At 36.9% G+C, this 20,690-nt stretch overlaps 1 protein-coding gene across 11 annotated transcripts in view; it reads right to left on the bottom strand.

Annotated features, from left to right (window-relative positions):
* Nucleotides 1–213: 213 nt before the first annotated feature.
* NBEA (neurobeachin) overlaps nt 214–20,690 on the bottom strand; it is a 457,907-nt gene continuing 437,430 nt past the window's right edge. For all 11 annotated transcript variants that reach the window (XM_052670998.1, XM_052670989.1, XM_052670990.1 and 8 more), the window contains 5 exons: nt 19,734–19,904; nt 9,120–9,221; nt 4,755–4,951; nt 3,859–4,010; nt 214–2,013 (listed from right to left, as the gene is read on the bottom strand). In XM_052670998.1, coding sequence (XP_052526958.1) covers nt 1,923–2,013; nt 3,859–4,010; nt 4,755–4,951; nt 9,120–9,221; nt 19,734–19,904 — 713 coding nt within the window. In that variant the 3' untranslated portion in view covers nt 214–1,922. The remainder of the gene's footprint in view (nt 2,014–3,858; nt 4,011–4,754; nt 4,952–9,119; nt 9,222–19,733; nt 19,905–20,690) is intronic.

Here is a 20,690-nt window from a genome sequence, read left to right as displayed (position 1 = left end):
GACCAAAGTATTTTTTGTAGTTTCTTTTCATGTATTTGCAATCAAAAGAGTTGAAAAAACACACCATAACCTCTCTTTCATTTCCTGATGCCCCAGGAAATACAATCCAGCCATGCATGATTTTTGGCATTTAATCTGTATGTAAGGAATGATTTCTTAAAATAATTGTTCCTAATGATAATGTGAAACTTCATTGAAATGAAAAGCTATCACTGAATTCTTTGCATATTTTATTTTTCTTTTTGATTTCCAACTCACACACATCTGGCATATTTTACATCTTTGCAATAAAACATGGTTACAATAGCTTAAGGAATTTATATATCCAAAATATTTCACCATGATCTCAAGATGAAATGAACTTGTCTTCCAGATGTTCAATATTCTCCCAATTCTAAGCTACGAACTCAAGATATTGCTTACAGACTGGTGATGAATAACTTAATCATTAGGATGATCCCCATGATTGCCGAACCTTATAAATACAAACAACAATGAAGAAGGAAATTCAGTGCTAAACTTACTAATACAAGGTGGAGAACAAATAAGTAATCACATCAATAAATAATGATATGTTTCTGGTGCAAAGTGCCAATACAAAGAATCCATTATCTTTTTAAATAAATGACTGCAAATGAGTGTAAATTCTGAGAAAATTACATTCCTGTTACATGCCTCATAGCCCTACCGACACAATATGTACATCTATGACAATACAGTCACCAAATATACAAAGAAGAAACATGAATTAAAGTGTATATACCCCTGGGTGTGTAATTTGATCAGTACAATGTGCAGAAAATTATTCTGATAGTTATCATTACAGTATTGTAAAACATGAAGTGCCTTAGTCTGAGTGGCTTCAGGTGAGATTTTTAGAAGAACCAAAAAGAATAACCTCAGTCACCTCCACAATGAAGCTAAGGCTGTTGAAGAAACCAAGCTGCTCAGAGGAAAATAAGGGAAAAACATCATTTGAGGCTCTCTCGCCCAATGGTTTCCTTGCCAAATGCTAGCAATCCAGAAGTATAGCACTTTGTACTGGGAATCATTAAGCATTGCAAATCATGAAACTGAACTTCCCCTCTTTGCTCTCCTTCTATCTAGTCTTTAATTTTATAAGGAGGAATTTAATTTCTACTGTATAAAGTATAAATATGGCAAATGATGGCTTTTTATCCGAATGCTTCATGAGCAGAACTCCACTTAAAAGGGGTAAAGTTTAGATTCAAAAAGTGAAAAAGAATGAGTTGGTGAAAATGTTAAAATTACTGTTTGCGCCCAAATTCAACCCTTTAACACAAGCCATACCCTCAGGCAGATCTCCAGTTTGATTTGTGAGAATGCACCTGCTCCTTCAAGACATCAGGTTTAAAGTACATGCAAGTTGTAACTCCACAATAAAATTAAGAAACGGTTTTGTTCTTTATACAAGGTTTTACTTTTACAAAAGTATCCCTTTAAAGTTAAGATGTGCATCTGATGTACAAAGTATCAAACGTATTTTTTTTTTTTTTTTTTTTAATCTCAGCTTGAAAAGAGGCTGGAGATGGGATGCATGTTAGGTTCATAGCCTAAACATTGAAACAACTGGACACGAGGTTCCTCAGAATTTGCAAAAGTCTCTTGTGGCGCATCCTACTACCTTTTCTCAATAAACAAAGATATATGAAATAATTACCAAAACATCTCCTAATTCATATAATTTACATGATACAAGCTTGCTTTTCAGCAGCTGGTGTTCAGTTGTGAAAAAACACACAAAGTAAAATGGTTGCTGACTACAATGTACAGCTATTGCTGGGTGTAATGGAATGTACAACGGAGGTCAATGCAGACGTGGTTTTCCACCAGAGACTACACCTTTCTTTGCAGCACTTGTGCTCTCAGCTTTACCTGGGCTTTCAGTTCTTCGTTCCGCTTCAGTATCTGTTCTGATGCTCATAATGCCACCGGTTAAAATCTATATTGAAAGCTACGATGCTGCCAGAAGCCATGCCAGTAATTAGAGTTCTGAAAGAGACAGGTGTTCGTGTTAGTTCTTGTTTACTTTCTCAAATTATGGCTTGAAATAAACACTTAAAAAAACAAAAAGAACGAGGCTCTTCAGCAATGTTGTATGGAAGTAAACTTCATAGATGCACTCAGTTTTCTACAGAGACACTAAATTTAGGTATCTACATATAAGCCCAATTCCCACACTCCCATTATGGCCAAAGAAGGTCCAGAACTCCATTTCTTTACTTCCACATAGATAAAAGCTCAGTATAATTTGAGATGGTCTTCTTTATCTTGCCTTGCTTCTAGGTGCCCCTCTGGAAGTGCGTGAGTCTTTACTAGTTCATGTGCCACCCCTCATATGTAGCTCAGATCTCCAAAGTATCTCAAACAGTACTAACTGGATATGGGGTGGAAACCAAACTAGGGACCTAATCAGTACCCAGTGCAACTTAACATGAACTCTCTACAGGTCGCTGGACATGTACTTGGGTGAGCTAAATTGTCCACTGGACTCCACAGAATGTACTGAGTAAATCTCCACTAGTTATTATGGAAGCTTATTATCATAGCTTCATGTAAGCTGATCACACTCTGGTTCTCCTAAAAAGCTTTATATTGAAATTTACACCTATACTTATGTACTTCTGGTGGCAGTGGTTGAGATGATTTTCCAGTTATCACATACCCTCTAATTCTGGTAGCTGAATTCTAAAATTGGATTAGATATCTATCACCACTTCTATCAAACCGTACAAAATCCATTCTCTGCTTAATTATGCGACCAGGGCTAAGCAGATACTTAAAGCACTTCGCACAGCTGGAGCTTCCCAACCTAATATTACCATCAGGGGTAGAGAAAATAGGCTAGAAGAAATTTTTCACAGTATAGATAAATCTCTTAGAACACAGCACAGTACTGCATACATAAACTGGCAAAGCTCCAGCAGCAAATAGGCCTCTTCCAGTAAGTTAGGTTTTGATTAGATTGTTTGAGACAAAAATCTTGTTTCTCATCATCTACTCATATATGAATAAATTAGGTGAGTACTTGGTTTGTAGATTTTTATTGCTTTACAAAATGGGTACCATAGCATAAGAATGCTGGAAAGCCTAAGAAAAATAAATAGATATGACTGCTGTATGATTTTTTCTCATGTCTTAATAATTTTTTTTATGAGTCTGTATATTAATAAATGTCAGCTCACACATGATGTAAACAGCAAATCCATTCATAACCCTGCATAAATGCAACATACAGGTTTATACCATTAGCATATTACAGTAGTAGAGTAACAAACCAGGTTCATATATATTTATACTTGCAGTGTGCATTCCACTGCCACAGCACTCACTGCAAATATCTTGTACACTTGTACACTGCCCCTCCACTGTTTAGAGAAGTTCAAAAAGAAAGGTCCATATCCATTCCTAGCGGATAAATCCCTGGCAATACTGCACATTAGAGTCCACCCACAACCCCAATAAGTTCTTAAACTCTTTAATGCTGAACTTTTGAACTTTTTTTCAACACATTTGTTAATTGGTATTGCAGTCTGACCCAGTCTGGTTGTTTGGATGTTCTGAATTTAATGCAATTTTACTAATATTCTGCTGGCTGAAGCTCTGGCTTACTGATTTCAGTGAAATAAGATCTTGCCTTGAAGTTAACTGCTGGTATTATGAGACTCAAGGATCAGACAACATGTTGATTAGAACAAGTCAACCAGATAATAAGATGTGTAATGTTTTCATATCGTATCTTCTTAATTCATACTTTAACATCATACTTTAACATTAACAGAGACTATAGTATGTGCAGTTTTACTCTTTACATACAGATATGAAGGACAAATTCACCTCTGATCATGAGACAGATCCATAGCTCTAATGCCAGCATCACAGCCAGGGTAGATATAGAGCTGCTTGAAGTCACAGGCCTGCCATACCTCCACCACACCATTGTCTCCCCCTGTTACCAAGTTCTGCCCATCACTGCTCAGGAGAATGGCCTTCAGATAAATATGACAAAACAGAGATACACAGTTAGCTTTTATGGAGAATGACCATTACTTAAATTTAGTCAACTTACAAGCACTTCTTGTCCTCTGCCCACTTTACATTTGAAGAAAAAAGATCCCACTTCTCTTTCTTCCAAATAATAATTAAAAAAAATGAATAAATTTGGGATCTCCAAATTTTAAATAAAACAATTACATGGGTTTTGGTATGATAACCACCACCACCACAAACCCAGCACATTTTCCTGTATTTCTGCCAAGACTTGAGTTAAGCACATAACATTTCCTGTCCCACAATGCTATATAGCATCAATAACACCTGACGCGGGGCAGTGATCTGCATTCCTAATGCTGCTTCAAGTGCTCTTCACAGAGCAGAGCCCCAAAGGGAAGAATTCATGTCTGGACTAATAAGTGAAGAATGGACTTCTGAGTACTTGTGTTCAAAAAAAAAAAAAAAGTTTCCCACTTGAATTTAATTCCAAACAAAAATTCCAGTAATTTTATGGGATCACACAGAATTTGTTTTGTTTTGTTTTTTTCCACTCTGAAAATTCTCAAGTGCACTTTCACATTTGGAGATGGAGATGAGAGTGTTTGTGTTTGAATATGACTCAGCTGGGAGGTGGAAACTTTACATATGTGATTTCCTTTAAAATACACTGCAAATAAATTCAATTTATTTTAATAAATAAAAGCAAGACACAACGAGTATTTATTTGTATTTAGATTTACCCTGGTTGAATCATTGATCTCCATCTGAGCTAAGAGTTTTCCATTAATGCTGAAATTGCTGAACCGTCCTCGTTCATAGTAGATGATGCAGTGACCTTCACTAGAAACTGAAATTAAGCGAGGATACAAACAGTTTTCTGTTCCTTCCAGGGCTCTCAGCAAATCTCCAGTAATTGTGTGTACCAGACAAGGACCTTCTGTATGTGAAAAGATAATATATCACATTTTTGCTGGTTGTACAAACTACATAAACTGTGCACACAGGCAAAGCATAATACACATTTATATCATTTTAGTCCTGCATAGTTATGAGAAGATGCAATCCTGACTCAAGGAACATAAAATAGAAAACAGAAAAGAAAATGCAAGAATTAAGGAATAAAATTAAGAAAATAAATGTGTCCAAAGATGGTAGTTCTTTTTTTCCTTAAACTGGTAGCAGTTGTCATTGATCTGCTTCTGAAATATCAGGATATTTTTCCAGGCATTTAGAGGCCTTGGTCTTTCCTCCAAGAACAGGAACTCTTCTCAGCCTGCCCATTCACATTAAACAGATGGAGTCCTATCAGTGACTAGTAGGAGCAACTCCCAGAGGGCATATAACCATATCACTGCATATTTCTCTTATAGTCAATGGCAGTTTCTGTAGATCCTCTCCCACAGTGAATGCATTATATGCATAGATTTCAGTCATAGATTTCATTGGTTTAACAATAGGCATCATCTGACAGACAGCAATGTAACTACGAGATTGGGACTGTAAGAGTTTTCAGAAGACCACACTGTAACTCTATCACTCCAGAAAGACTTTGATATGAGATTTTCATGTCTTTTTTTTATTGCTAATGAAAGAGAAAGTGAGCTCTGAAATCTACAAGGTACAGTTTAAGAAGCAACACTATGATATCTCCATTTCAAAATCTATGAGAAATGCTCTTTTGAAAGTGAGATGTGTACTTCTTCTAAAAGTCTGAGTCACAGTAAATAATAAATATTTTTTTAATGAATCACTGAGTATCTCTGGACTATCACAGTTACCTCTTCCTTATACAGCTGGCTTATGACTCTCAAAATAAATTCGTGCTGGCAGACTCAGCCACCTCACATTAAGCCCTTCTAACTTCTCTGAAGATAACACTATGGCTAGGTTTGCCCAGGTAGAACAAATTACAGCACTGATGCACTTGTCTGTGAGCCCTCCGGTGCATGTCCTTGACTGTGTTTGCAACAAGCCTTATGCAGAGAGACTGAGTCTGACTCTGTCTACAGAGTGCATCTGCAATGGAATTAATTTATTTTCTCAAATTGTTGAATTCTAGCTTTGGAAATGCTGTAATGCCAGTGATGCTTCCAGTTTCCAAATAAATATCATATTACACTTTCCTTTTGGAAAATCTAACACCTTCTCACTTAAGTACCCTGACAAATAGCTCAGCTGATTGGTCTTGGGCATGAAAAAGGCACACAACAAAATCTTCAGATTTCAGACTCTGGTGCAAAAAAGCACACAAACTGCCTACTCTTTTTCTGCTAACGTTGCACAGGAAAATGCAGGCATCAACCTGAGGCACAGGACTTTCTCAGGGGAGTCCTATTCACCTCCTTGCCCTGGCACAGGTTGTCAGGATGTCTGCGTGCGTGATGGAGGTGACACAGGGAGGGAAAACTCCCTGTGAGGGAGCACGCACAGCACTGATGTGCCACACAGCACTGTAACAGAATGTTGTAATAGAAACTGGAAAGCAACTGGACAGGAAATAAATAAAAAGGCTTTAAACAAGCATCTGCTGGAAAACTGTCATGATTAAAAAAAAAGATTTTCTCTATATAAAGATGTATGGAATAGTCTATAAAGTAATGGGTAATGTGAGAAGAGTAACCCAGAGAACAGGATCTGACAGGATGGGCCTCCAACTCTCCAAATTTACTACAAGTATATTCTGGATTTGACCCTCAGCAGCATTTAGCTCTAAAAATAGATGTTTCTAAAGCTTTGCATACTGAAGGAAGCAAAAGGTAACTAAGAACAAACCTCAGCTATCCTAATAAGAGGAAATTTGCAATAAGATAGTTGAAAAGGGTACTTTGACAGCAAGAACGTATGAGGCTGCCTTAGAAGACAAGGAAATAGCAGTGTTGCAAGACAAAATTAGGTTCAGAGTCCTCCAGCATATTTTTTTCATAAATGACTTCACTGACTTCATCTACCACAGTTATGTAGTAAGTCATTACTAGAGTTAATGACCCATTAGCAATTCTTGTTAAAAATATCTTTACCCAAAAGTTTCATATTCAACTTTGAAAGTAAATGTCATTCTCCAAGTCTGTATGAAAGATAATAACCCAGCTGAGAGCTAAAGTGGGCAGGAATAGCACTCAAAAATAGCCTTCAAAAATTACAGAATCTTTAAGGTTGGAAAAGACCCTTAAGATCAACAAGTCCAGCTGTCAGCCCATCAACCACGCCTACTAATTATGTCTGTCAGTACCACATCCACACAGCACTTGAACATCTCCAGGGATGGTGACTCCATCACCTCTCTGGGCAGCCTGTGCCAATGCAGTGCCCCTCTTTCTGAGAAGAAATTTTTCCTAATCTCCAATCTTCTTCTCAAAACCATCAAGCTTTAAAAAGGAATACAAGGATATCTGCAGTGAAGAATGAACCACCTCCCCTATGAGAACAGGCTGAGACAACTGGGGCTGCTCAGCCTGGAGAAGTCTCTGGAAAGATCTCACTGCAGCCTTTCAGTACCCAAAGAGAGCCTGCAGGAAATCTGGACAGGGACCTTTTATAAGGGATTGTAGTGATAGGACAAAGGGCAACGGCTTTAAACTAAAAGAGGAAAATTTAGATTAGACATTAGGAAAAAATTCCTCGTGATGAGGGTGGTGAGGCACTGGAAGAGGTTGCCCAGAGAAACTGAATGCCCCATTCCAAGAGATGTTCAAGGCCAGGCTGACCAGCTTTCAAAAAGCTGTTCTGGTTGGAAATGCATTTTTGCTCAGGGCAGGGCACTGGAACTAGATGTTTAAGGCTTTTTCCAACCCAAGCCATTCAGTGATTCTTTGATTCTATTAATAAAGTACAAAATAGATATTACTGTAAGCAGAAAAAAACAAGTGGTTGAATAAAGATCCAGGAGTGGAGTGGAAATGAGACACAGGAAATAAGAACCTTTAAAGAATGACAAAGTTAGTGTAAAATAAAGAAATAAGAACGGATCGTATACCTCAAAGGAAAGTAAGATCTACACCCTGGAGGAAGATGAGGCAAAGAGGAAAGGATGACAGAAAAAGACATGCAGTTTTTCCAAATGAAGAAAGGAAACTGAATGAGAGAGGACAGAGGAGAAAAAAAAGTGAACATGTGGAAAAGGAGAAGGTGGGCAGAATAAGGAAAGATTAAGCAACAACTCATTTAGATGTGTGTCTTATTTACATTGATGTGCAGAGTTGTACAGGAGTTTACTGCAGGTTTGGAAAGGTATTTTGAATGTTTACATTAGTGACTGTTGGATATTCTGGATTCTATAAATAAGCAATAAAGTGCGTGAACAGATGGCCCAAAAATTTTAATGGAAAAGGTGTAACAACAAACATGGAAACTCCTGATTATTTGGAAACCTACCCACCAAAAAGTCTGCTGGGTAAAATGCTGTCAAAGGATTCCTAAACAAAGCAAACAGACACAGCTTTCATTGCCAAGGGGACTGAGGTCAGTCTGCAAACTGCCATTTAATTAAGATCAGGGTGGAGAATTCTGAGCTGTACAATCAACGAATGTACAGATGTTGTAGTTATGAGGTATACTAGAGAGCTTGGCTATGTAGTTATTACACCAAAGCAGAAAAGACAGGACAATTACCCACATCCTGGGCCACCACAAAACTCTAACAGAGTGGATCTCCAGAAAAGATTCTTCCCTATTGGTAGTCAGCTCTTAAATGGGTCTAGGAGAGGTGGAGCCTGGCTCCCCTCTCCGGCAGCACAGGTGAATTGCCTTCACCTGTGGTCCCGTGGCTGACTCATTGCTCACCTCAGGTGATCAATCAGAGGTTCAGGCTGTGATTCAGCAGTTCCCATACACTCAGATGCAGGTCTTTATCAACAATTCTCTTCCAGATCTGTGGGTAATTGTAGTGCAGGCTGATTGCTGGAAAGATCAACTATTTGTTTCTAAGCCTCATGAATATAGATAGTAATTAATAATGCTCAGAGTAAGCAGCTACAAATTCTTCCAGAACTGCAGAATATCTTGGTAGAGGAGACTTGGGATAACTGAAGTCTGTCTAGCTTAAAGGAAGACTGGAAAATGCCATTCAGAAAGGCTCTAAAGACTTAAATAATAAAAGTATTTCTAACCTTTAGCACCACTGATGACAAGTCCCAGCTCTGCACAGACTGACACACAGACAACTTCGTGGTCGTGACCAGTCAGAACAGCCCGAGGAGCAGGATAATCACCTGTTAGGAAAAAAAAAAAAAAGAAAACAACAGACAAATGGCAAAACAAACCTATCTTAACGACAAAAGAGCAGTGCAGTAATTTGCCTTCAATCAATAAGCATAAAAGAAATACACCATCTGTTTAAATACTTCATACCTAGCTTTCTGAGCATCTGTAACACAAATACCTGCTATCAAATGTACCTGTCTGTAGCCTTCTGCAAGGAACCTAAGGAGTAGCAAGAGTTGAGGATGTTCTTATATTAATGATCATAATTTATTTCATGAAGCTGGAGTAGGGGAAAGAGAGGAGAAATTGCACTGTACTGGAAAGATGCTGCTATTGCATAGACATTATTGATTTAGAGTCACATTGAATGCTTATAGATTAAAATTATAGCTAGAGATGGTTATGAATAGACATCATTTGTACATATCACTGTGGATACATATGCTATTATGATCACATTTAATTTTAAAGAGTAGGATAGACTGCTCCCTAAACCTTTCTTTTCTATATGCAGGAGAAAAACATATTTTATTGTGGATTCAAACAAGTGGGCTTTTATGGAGCATTTATGTGAAAATAGCAACACTTCTCTTGTTTCTGATAATAACAGATGCTGACATCACATGGGTAAAGCTTCTGTATGCAGTAAGGAATTACTAAGTACTTGATATGACTTTACCAGGCAAGGAAAAGTTATGTAGTAACAAAAAATTAGCAACATGCTAGATAACAGAGATTTCATCTCGTTATATTTAGTTTGTACAAATGAAATACAAAAAAAAAAAAAAAAAAAGGGAAATTCCAAAGGACTGGAGCTCTGACCACATATGAAGTATTATAACATTAAGCCCTCACAAAATAACAAACCGGGTAACCCAGGGTTCTCTCAATAAATCGGAAGCAAAAATCTCATTAATGCCAGTCATGCTGTACTGGAATGGGAGTCTTGTCAAGCAAGCTTCTTATCTGCTTTGGACAGGATGACAGGTACAGTTGATAAAGATGGCAATTTTAAAATGGCCTCCTGTATATTTTTTTAGGATATTTGACTCAGTAGTGTGGGGTTTTGATTTCAATCTGTTGTATATGGAACTGACCAAGGACAGAACGTATAGTACAGAAACAGGTTCAACAACAGTTTTGAACATTTTCTGTCAGCAGGAGGGTATTGACTAGGAGCTTGTCATTAGGATAATGGATACTAAGTTATTGTATTGGTAGATGGGAACCAATCACTAGATAGTAACTTCATCTGTTGGACAATACCAAGTCTTTGCTGGTAAGGTGTCATAATACATAGTTGATACAAGGATTCATAAGCTACTGTACAATGAAGAGTGATAATAATTATTATAGCATGCTCCTCACTGTCCAGTTAAATAATAAGGTTGCCAAATGCATTTTCATTATTTTATTTATTTTGAGCGCAAACAGGTAGAAAGCTGATGCTTCTGTACAAACACAAGCTCTGCCCACTGGGGAGGTGATTTTGGTTGGGAAAGCAATGAGACAAAGGAGGATTTATTGGAGTCACAATGCAAAACTTCCTCAACATTAGCTTTCATTGCAATACCCTAAAATAGCAAATAGAGGTCAGGAATTATCTTGCACTGTAGATCATAAATGAAATTGTGCTCACATTTTCAGAAATGGGCTCCAAGTAGGGTCACACAACTGATAAAGAGTAGGATAGGAGGCTGCACAGCATTTAAACTGTTTTCTCTCTTCACTGCACATGCAGCAGAGCAGTGACTTGGTGACCATAGCTGGGGAGCTAAATGTATAAAAGATGTCCAATAGCCAAGCAATTTATCTTACAGCTAATGGCAGGACAAGGTCCACTGGGTGAATGGCTGCACATACTTCAACCCTGCAATAAAATGCAGTATCTTACCTGCAAAAACAGTTAAACACTAAAACAAATTAACAAAGAAACTACTGGAGTATCTAGGCAACAGTGTATGCCTTTCTGAAAGATATGCTTTAGGAATACGGGCTTCAGTTGAGCTTTGTGGGTCAATGAATTTACTCTCATTTATTGCAGAAACTCACACCATATAAAGCTGTTAATAAATTAATGAATAGCTGGCTAGGTAGGTGACTTGGAAGGATGTTTCCGAACTCTAATGCCCTGAAGGACAGAAATATTTTTGTTTTCAGTCTGAATCTATTCCTGTCTACCTTACATCTCTTTGTTCTTGTGTCAGCACTGCCCTTCAGCTTCAGATCTCCTCACTTGTCTTTTCCCGCTCACATTCTTATAGAAGAAATCAGCCCTCTCAGCCTTTCCTTTTGACTTTATTAAACAAACCAAGCTCTTATAATATTTCTTTAAAGTGACAGGTTTGCCTTTTTTTAGTCATTGCAGTAACTCACTTCTGTTCCGTTCACACTCCCGGTTCTTTCTTAAAATTCAGTTAGCCAAAACAGTATACAATAGTAGTCCTTGAAATTTTACAGAGAATGTACAGTATTTCTTGAATAATCTTAACCATATCTGTTATCAAAATTTTAACTAATAATTCTACACGTTTTACTATTGTTTTCTGAATCAAAGAAGAATTACCAAACATGGATTTGAGGCTTTAGTTTCGGATCAAATAGTACAGGATAAGTCAATCTACCTTCACTGCTAATGAAAACAGCTATCTCAACAAATTCTAGTTTCCCAATCTTTAATCTACCCTGTAAGAAAAAAAAACAAATAACCTTTTTAGTCTGGAAATTGAAGGTGTAAAAAAAAAAGCCCTGAAAACTGGGCGTTATTGCTATGGAACGGATGGATTTCAGAAGAAACAAAAGAGGAAGTTCAATACACCTGATCAAAGATAGCTATACTTAGAGGCTTAGATGCTTACAGTTTTCCTCCACTGATGTCGAAAAACCTCCTTCAGAGATGTTCTTTTCTCTAGAGGTCTAATAGAAAAGTAAAATATATAATGCAACTAACTTCAAAATGTTTCCATTCTTTTCTTTTTTTCTTCTGTATGTCTTCTTGAAAAAAAAACACCAAAAGGTTTCTTTGACTTAAACTCTGATTATAGAGGTCAACATAGTGCTGCCATCAGTCTGCAAGGGAACTAGCAGTACTGAATGACTAGAATTATTTCATGATTAGAAAGTTTTAGGGGAAGAGAAAGAATGCAATTTTCAAAAAGACATTTTCCTCACCACTTCATAATAAAATAATATAAAATCAAGAAACTGTAAAACGTCAGAATCTAAAAAATGACAATAAATGAATATTTATTTGTAAGATTTCTTGTCTTATGAAGGGACATGCTTATAAGAAACAACTGCTCTGACCTTTGAGACCTTTTTTCAGTAAATAAAAATTAATAATTGAAAATCTTTATTAGGAGTAAGAGTCAGACACTAATAGTAAATAAGATTCAGTGATACTTTCTACAGGAGAAGCTGTAGCACAGAGAAGATAATCTCAATCATATTACATTTTATTGCTAAGGACAGAAGTTGTGAACTTCAGGAATCATTCAAAATCTAACAAAATATTCTGTCACTGTCACATCACCTTTGATAGATGCAACCAGGGGTCAAAGGCTGCAGCTCTGAGGGAACTGCAGGTGAAAATATCGTATCTATGAGCTGAGATACCATGATTGTAAACTCCCTGTGATTTCCCCAAAGGAGCACCTTTGAACCAAACTACTAGTGAGCAGAAGAAAAAAAACACATCTGTGATGTGTTTCTAAAATAAGCATGTTCTTCTACAAAGTCTGAAGTAAAATACGTCTTCCATTCTGTCTGGAAAATCCAATGTTTAATACCATCATAAGGTTCTTCTGTAATAGGGTTCTCTTATTGTAAGGATAAAAAGAAAATGAAGGAGAATGGACAGTGTCACTATTTTTTTCATATTGTCTTTTTCCAGGAATTATTTAAATTGTTCTGGGGACACATCTGAAGGTCTTCTGTTTAAAGAAACATAAGGTTTCTAGCTTGCATTTCATCTTTGACTTTTATGGAAGGAAGTACAGGGCTATAGCTGACTGATTTGTTGAAAATAAAGCCAATATGACAGAAAGATTTTTCTGTTAATATTTTTGAGGAGAGAATCTTCAGTAAACAAAATCTTAGAAGTTATTATCACCTTAATGGAAATAACAATGAAGTAGTCTTCCTGAACTTTTACTGTCAGAAAAAAAAAAAACAGGCACGAGATGAAAAAATAAGGCTACATCCAACAGACATGACTTCAAAATAGGAAATAGCAAAAAAAAAAAAAAGTCCACAATGAGAGGAAGTGATTTATTTTAAAAAAAGATTGCTGACAGAAAAATATTCATATATTCAAAATATTCTTACCTTTGGCAGAACTGGTTTATTAGCTGAGGAATGTCAGTAGCATTGTATATGCCTACAAACAGTTAACCAAGTTGAGTGGTCTTGCACACATCTTGCGAGTATCCAGACTCCATGAGGAAAAATATGTTGGATGAGAGCCTTTGCAACTTCAATTACTATTTCTTTTACTAAATTGCTTCAAAAGTTTTGGCAAGTCACTGAACTGCCCTGTGCAATGGAGTATGCAGCAAAACATGGGCAGAAATATCTGTTAGTAAAATGCTAGATATAAGTGCATTAGTTCAGGTGAATTATTGGCTCATTTGCCTTTGCAGTCTTAGGAGAGGTGTCTCTGGCTACTGGTAAAATGGTGCTGGTGAAAATTATACATCGCTTTTCAAAGAGCTTCTACTCTGGCAGAATAATGCAGAGACATTGTATTTTAAAAATTGACACCTACATTGCACTTACAAGTATGTAGTTTAAAATTGCAAAGCAGTTTGCATGTGCACTAATACGCTTGAGCAGAACCTTTCAGCAGCCCAGCTTGCACATAAGACATTGGCAGCTATTTTTAAATTTTGGCCTTTTCAAGGTTAACCTAGTTCATGTTATAGTATATATGTATGGGGATATAAAAGAATAGAGTGAATATTCAAAGTTCTGAACAGCAATGCTCTCAAAATGCAAATTCACAAAATCAGAGACATTCACAATGTTAAATTGTTTCAAAAATGGTATCTCAAAAAGAAAATTAAAATATGCTTTGTGACACTTTAAAAAAGTGCAGGTTAATTTGAGAAGGATCCTTTATGGAAGCATGTGCCCTCCCTTTCAGACATACACAAACACACTCCCTGGGAGAGGATGGATAATTAGCACCTGTGAGGACTGCTATTAAGGTACATAAACCAAGATTTGGGCTTAGAGACAATGTGTTTCACTATGGTCAGTGCAGCTCCAGATAGAAAAAGCAGGGTTCACTCTCACACCTCCTGTGAACACCCTCTTGGACGTTACAATAAGTAATGAGAAATGTCAAGACCCAAGATCAATGAAATTTCAGGCTCTAGGGACAAAACAGGAACAGCATCGATCCCTTTAAAGAACACCACTCAGAAGGTGAATGTAATATGTTGCACAGAGAGGCTCAAGAGGATAAGCGGCCAAGTCCAACGTACTTACCTGAAAAAATTTCCATCAGGTTTCAGCACAAGCTGCCTACCCTTCTTCTTTTCTTTCATGCAGAAGTCTGATTCCAATTAAAGTGTGCAAATTAATTTTTATCACTTCCAAATTAGTTTCTGAATTTGTGTCTGTTTCAGATGAAAGCATCTGTCCTTCCCTCACTTTTCTGCAATTCTATCATCTACTTTGGTAACTGTTCAAAGACTGAGACAATTCTCATTTTCAAAGCCACTTGTTTCAAAGAGACATTCAATAAAGCAATCATAAAATATAAAAATAAAACAACAGTAACAATATATTTTGAACTCTGGGGTATATCATGTAGTCTCTCTCCCTCTTTTTATGATGACTAATACAGTTGTTATGTAAGAAGAAATTTGTAGACAAATTAGTGTTCAGCTAAAACAAATCCCTATGTACAATCCCTATCCCTATGAGAAAAAAAAATCAAAACTCAAATTGTCAAACTCTTTAACAATAATTTTTCCTATTCAAACCCTTAGAGCTGCAAAGGTTACATTTGCCACATCACTTGAAAGAATTAAAATAAGCAAATGATGCCCTTTGTATGTGCTGTGTCTTCCTATGAGAAATAGATTCTTCTCTTTCTGACAGATTCATGTTATGTGGTGATCAACTTAATAGGGTGCAGATTCAGATACCTATTTCAAATGGCCAATTTTGGCATAGAAAGTAGGTATCTAACACTGGCAGGATGACTACACTTCATTCAATTCAGTGTTTGTCCCAGTGGTACTACTTATTTAACTAAAGCTAAAGAAATAAGAGGAGGCTTAAATATACATAAAAACATACGAAACAGCATTCAGCTCCCCCTTAGTCTAGGGGAATTCATACCACATCTCCCACTCACCAGGAGCATCTCCAGGCTCTATTCCAGGCTGAGATAATTCTCAATCACTGCTTAGCCATTATGCAGCCACAAAACCAATTTTTGTTGGACCAGAAGAAGGACAGGTAGGGAGATTTGACCTGCATATTGCTGCTAAATGTGTGCAGTTTCTGTTTTCTTGATTTATCTCTATTTTTATCCAAACATTATGTCATATAAAATCCATAAATGAAGTAGAGAAAAGAATTTTGCTGGAGGTTCACAGGGGTCCCCTCCCACATTAATTTATAGCCTGATAGTCCAGAATGCATGAATTTGATGAAGTATATGCTTGTGAATATGGGAATGCGGGTTTGAATTCCATCAGCCTCTAGAGGCTGAGAACTTAGTCTCCTACTTCCTGAACAAACATTCTAACCACAAGGTTATTATGCAGGCTATTTTTGAAATCCACTCCACGGAAAGCATTGTATTTAAAATCTGGCAAAATTTCACCCTTCTCACAGCCTGTAAAATAACTGTGACAAGTGCAATCCGAACCAGAAACTCCTTTTTGATATGTAGTGTAGGAGAATAGAAGTGATAACTTAATAAAGGTATTGATTCTAAAAAAAATTATTAAAATTATAAGGGAGTTCACCATTTTCTCACAGCCAAGTTTCCAACAACTGAGCTGGAGTTGCTACTTGCAAGAGTCTCTTCCAAGCCACAGTTTTTCTCCATTCTCCCCTTTAAACCAGCCCTGGTTCTGTATTTCCCACAGTCAAAGCTCAGGTCACCTGCTGAGCACACATCAGCACAGATTCAGATCCCCAGAGGTCCAACAGGTTGGGTTCCTGACATATGTGTTATGTAGTGAAGACTTCATCAAACTCATGGATTCTGGAGTGTGGGATTTTAGGAGAATTGGTAAGGAATTCATTCTGAAATATTTTGTTCCAGAATGTTTCACAATAGATGTGATAACCATGTTTCCTATTGAAATTACATATACATTTTTCCATATAAATGTTAAATTATATAAACTTCTTAGGACTAGGGGCTTGTTTTACTCACTCCTTCAGTATTCTGAAACAACTAAAGATCCTTTTAGTAACTTCATGCATTGAAACTGAAATTGATAATTAACTGTCTTTCAGCTTAAAAGATAATTATAAAGCCAAGCACCCAGCCCAGATAATTACTATACCTGACATTTTTCTTTGAATTCTTCATCTTCTTACATTCTGTGATATAAAATACCTTATCTGTGTCTCCAGATGACAGCTTTTAAGAAACTAATCCTTCCTTTTTTTTTCCCCTGAAAATATCATCTACATCTTTCTGGAAGTTCATTCTAAAGATGTTAACTAATTGGATTTGACCTACACTGAACATCTCACTTTCATTTTTCCTACAAGTCCTAATCTTCTACTAGTAAATAATGAAGAAGAGAAGATAAGGAAATGTTTCTTTATAAAACTACTTCCTTGGCTTAAACTATCCAAAACTTTAAAGCTAACTTCAAAAGGATTTATGAGAACTCTTTACTTCTGAAAATCAGAATCACAGAATCATAGAATTGCTCAGGTTGGAAAAGACTTTAATCACAACCTAACCATACCACCCTAACTCTAACAACTCTATGCTAAATCATTTCCCATCATAGGATGGTCTGGGTTGGAAAAGGCTAGAAATGACATGCAGATGACATCAAGTTGACAGGAAGTGTTGATCTGCCTGGGGTAGGAAGACCCTATCAAGAGGGATCTTGATAGGCTGGATTGCTGTGCTGAGGCCAATGCAATGAAGTTCAACAAGATTAAGTGTCAGGACCTGCACTTTGGCCACAACAACTGCAGGCAGCACTACAGGCTTGAGGCAGTGTGGCGGGAAGACTGTGTAGAGGGAAAGGACCTGAGGGCATTGGTTGATGCTCGGCTAAACATGAGCCAGCACTGTGGCCAGGTGGCCAAGAAGAATCCTTGCTTTTATCAGAAATAATGTGGCCAGCAGGAGCAGGGAAAAGATCATGTATCTGTACTCAGCACTGGTGAGGCTGGACCTTGAGTACTGTGTTCAGTTTTGGGCCCCTCACTGTAAGAAAGACATTGAGAACCTGGAGCGTGTCCAGAGGAGGGCAATGAAGCTGAGGGGTCTGGACCATAAGTCTTATGAGGAGTGGCTGAGAGAGCTGGGATTGTTTAGTCTGGAGAAGAGGAGGCTCAGGGGAGACCTGATCACTCCCTACAACTGCCTGAAGGGAGGTCTTGGTGAGATGGAGGTCGGCCTTTTCTTTTGACCAAATGGTGTTAAGTTGCACCAGGGAAGATTCAGGTTGGATGTTAACAAAATACTTCTCCGAGAGAGTGGTCAGGCACTGAAAGAGCTGCCCAGAGAGATGGTGGAATTGTACAAGTTTTAGAAGGTGGAAGATCCTTCATGCATATAATCAGTGCTGTGCATACGCTAAAAAAAAGTCAAAATTTCTATTAATAAGGATAAGTTTACAACACATGAAGTTCTGACTGTACTACTAATGTAGTACATAGTACTCATAGTACATAGTACCCCAATTTAGTGGAGGGTTGTTAGATTTAGGGTAGTATGATTATGTCACGGTTGGACTCGATGATCTTTAAGGTCTTTTTCAACCTGAGTTGCTTCTATGATTCTATGATTCTGTACAGTACTAGTACACAATTAACATATCCAACTTAATTTTAATCCAGTGAGTAGAGACAGTAGTAATAATGATGAAATCATCATTTTTCAACATGCATCTTCAATGTGTCTTCAACATGAGAAGTAAGTAATGAGATCAATATATTTGGAAGCTAGCATAGCACACTTGGCTATTTGATCTTTTTGAATGCTACTACCTGTGCCTGTGAGTTTATATTTGCCTGGATGTGACTACTTGCCATATTTGACATAAATCACACAGGCATTCAAATAAATAAAATATCATCAAGATAAACAGAGTGCACTGAAATGAAATCTCTCTTCATATTGAATTTGTCTCTTTGTGAGAATTAAGTGCTAAATAAGCCATGGAAAATACATACGTTAGGGAATTTTATATTTTTGGCCCTCATTCTCCCTCTCTTGCAAAAGTAAAATAAAATCAGGTGAGAATGTGAGGCTTTTGTTCTCCTCTTTACTCTGGTTATAGGTAAATGGAAGAAAATTGAAACATAAATAAACTGCTTATGCCAAATTAACAACATATTTACTTTGTACCATGAAAATAAAACAATTTCTATGAGACATTCAAGAAATACTTTCCCTTATATGTCCGTAACTGGCAGGTCTACAACAGCCTCCAATCAGTATTTGAATCAGAGATCAGAACTGATGGTGATGGATTCTTCTATGCTTATTTAAAGAGACATATTGTTGTGCTGAAAATAATCATCAGAATTTAGAAACTCTGTTTTAAATGAAAAATGTGGATGTGTTGTACAAGACAGGATAAAAGCTTCCCTTGTCTATCACTGTGGTCACATTTCTGCATTGGGAACCTTGCAAATTAATGCACTTCTGTAAGTATCCTTCTATAGATAGATGCACTTGAAATATTCTGTACAAATTATTATTGTGTCCCCTTTACACTGCAAAATACTCTTAGTCCTCTACAAATGAAACATAAACTCTTCCTGACATTTCATCTTTTTCTATTTTTATTCAGTCACACTGCTTCTTCAAAGGTTTGCTTGCTACAGAAAGACCTTTCTCAAAGAGACTCATTGAATTCCAAGGCATGTGAGACATTCCTCGTTTGAATAGGCAAGCAGCTGATATAGCATGCTGGGGTACAAAAAGAATACATTAAAATGCAAAAATATATATATATATATGTGAATGAAAAATCAAAATATATTGATATACATTCTGTCACTTAAAGGCTATAACCATCTTGTTCTTGCTCACAAGGACATGATGCTATAAGTGATAAGTGCAGTTCTGAATTTAAAAATTGCCCTCATATTATTATCTGCCACCATGCACAAACTGTTTAAGCATTTTGTTAGCTTGTACTCGGTGAACTGCTTAGCATGTGGTGCTCTTATACCAACCTGCAAATAGTTGCTAAGTACGGTAATGTCTTTAGAGGCTGACAAAAGAGATTCTAAAAATTAATACCCATGGCAGAAGACCTCTCAGGGATGCATTTTGTACAGGATATACTTACTGCTGTTTGGATTGTCACCTATAATGTGATGTCGGCCACTCCAGTACCAAAGCAGCAATGTAGCATCACGAGACCCAGACACGATGTAGCAATCACCACCGATATAGGACTCTGATCTGGCAAGGCAAGTGACAACATCCCAGTGGCCGAACACAATCTGAGTTAGTTTTCCTGGTGAGTGAAAAGTAATAAAAATTCAGGTTTTCTGAGTATTTGCAGCACTGTGACATGACTAAATCATTAGCAGAATTCAGTTGAAATGTATGTTTTACTTCACGCTCTTAACTAGAATTCCCTGTGTACTACAGTAAAACTAAAAAATTATGAAGATAAAGCTTTTTCTTTTTTTTTTTTCCCTTTATATTCCTTTTGAGGTCTCTGCTCTCTATCAATTCACAATCAAAGACTTATATCTGAAAATCAAGTTTATGCTGCACTCACTGAATACTAAGTGGAGTTAATGGTCCATCAGTATTTAAGTAATGATGCTAGCATACTATTTGTGAGCTTCATGAATTACATGTATAAGATAGTATATGAACCATCACTGCTTTCTTTCCAATAATGAAAACAGTTTTTAGCAGTATAGTGAATGTTAGACTAAATCATCTGACCAAAAAAAAAAAAAAAACCCCAAAAAACTGGCTCCCAGAAGAGGCTATGCAGCTTCCTTTCTTAGTACACCACATAAACAGAGACAAAAATAATTTTGCCATTAAAATATTGTAACTAAACTTTTGGTTAATCCTTGTGATATAATCAGCTCATTGAATATAACTACAGTTTGAATAGCCTCTAAGAAAATTGCATGCCTTTCAGTTTCCTATTACATCTTTCATCTAGGAAGGAAGGAAGGAAGGAAGGAAGGAAGGAAGGAAGGAAGGAAGGAAGGAAGGAAGGAAGGAAGGCATCCTATTTATCTATTATGCTCAGGCAATAACAAAGGATTTAACAGAC

This window comes from Tympanuchus pallidicinctus, unplaced genomic scaffold, assembly GCF_026119805.1.
Source record: "Tympanuchus pallidicinctus isolate F22 unplaced genomic scaffold, pur_lepc_1.0 scaffold11, whole genome shotgun sequence".
Lineage (NCBI taxonomy): Eukaryota > Metazoa > Chordata > Aves > Galliformes > Phasianidae > Tympanuchus > Tympanuchus pallidicinctus.
This window is presented reverse-complemented; position numbering and strand designations above follow the sequence as displayed.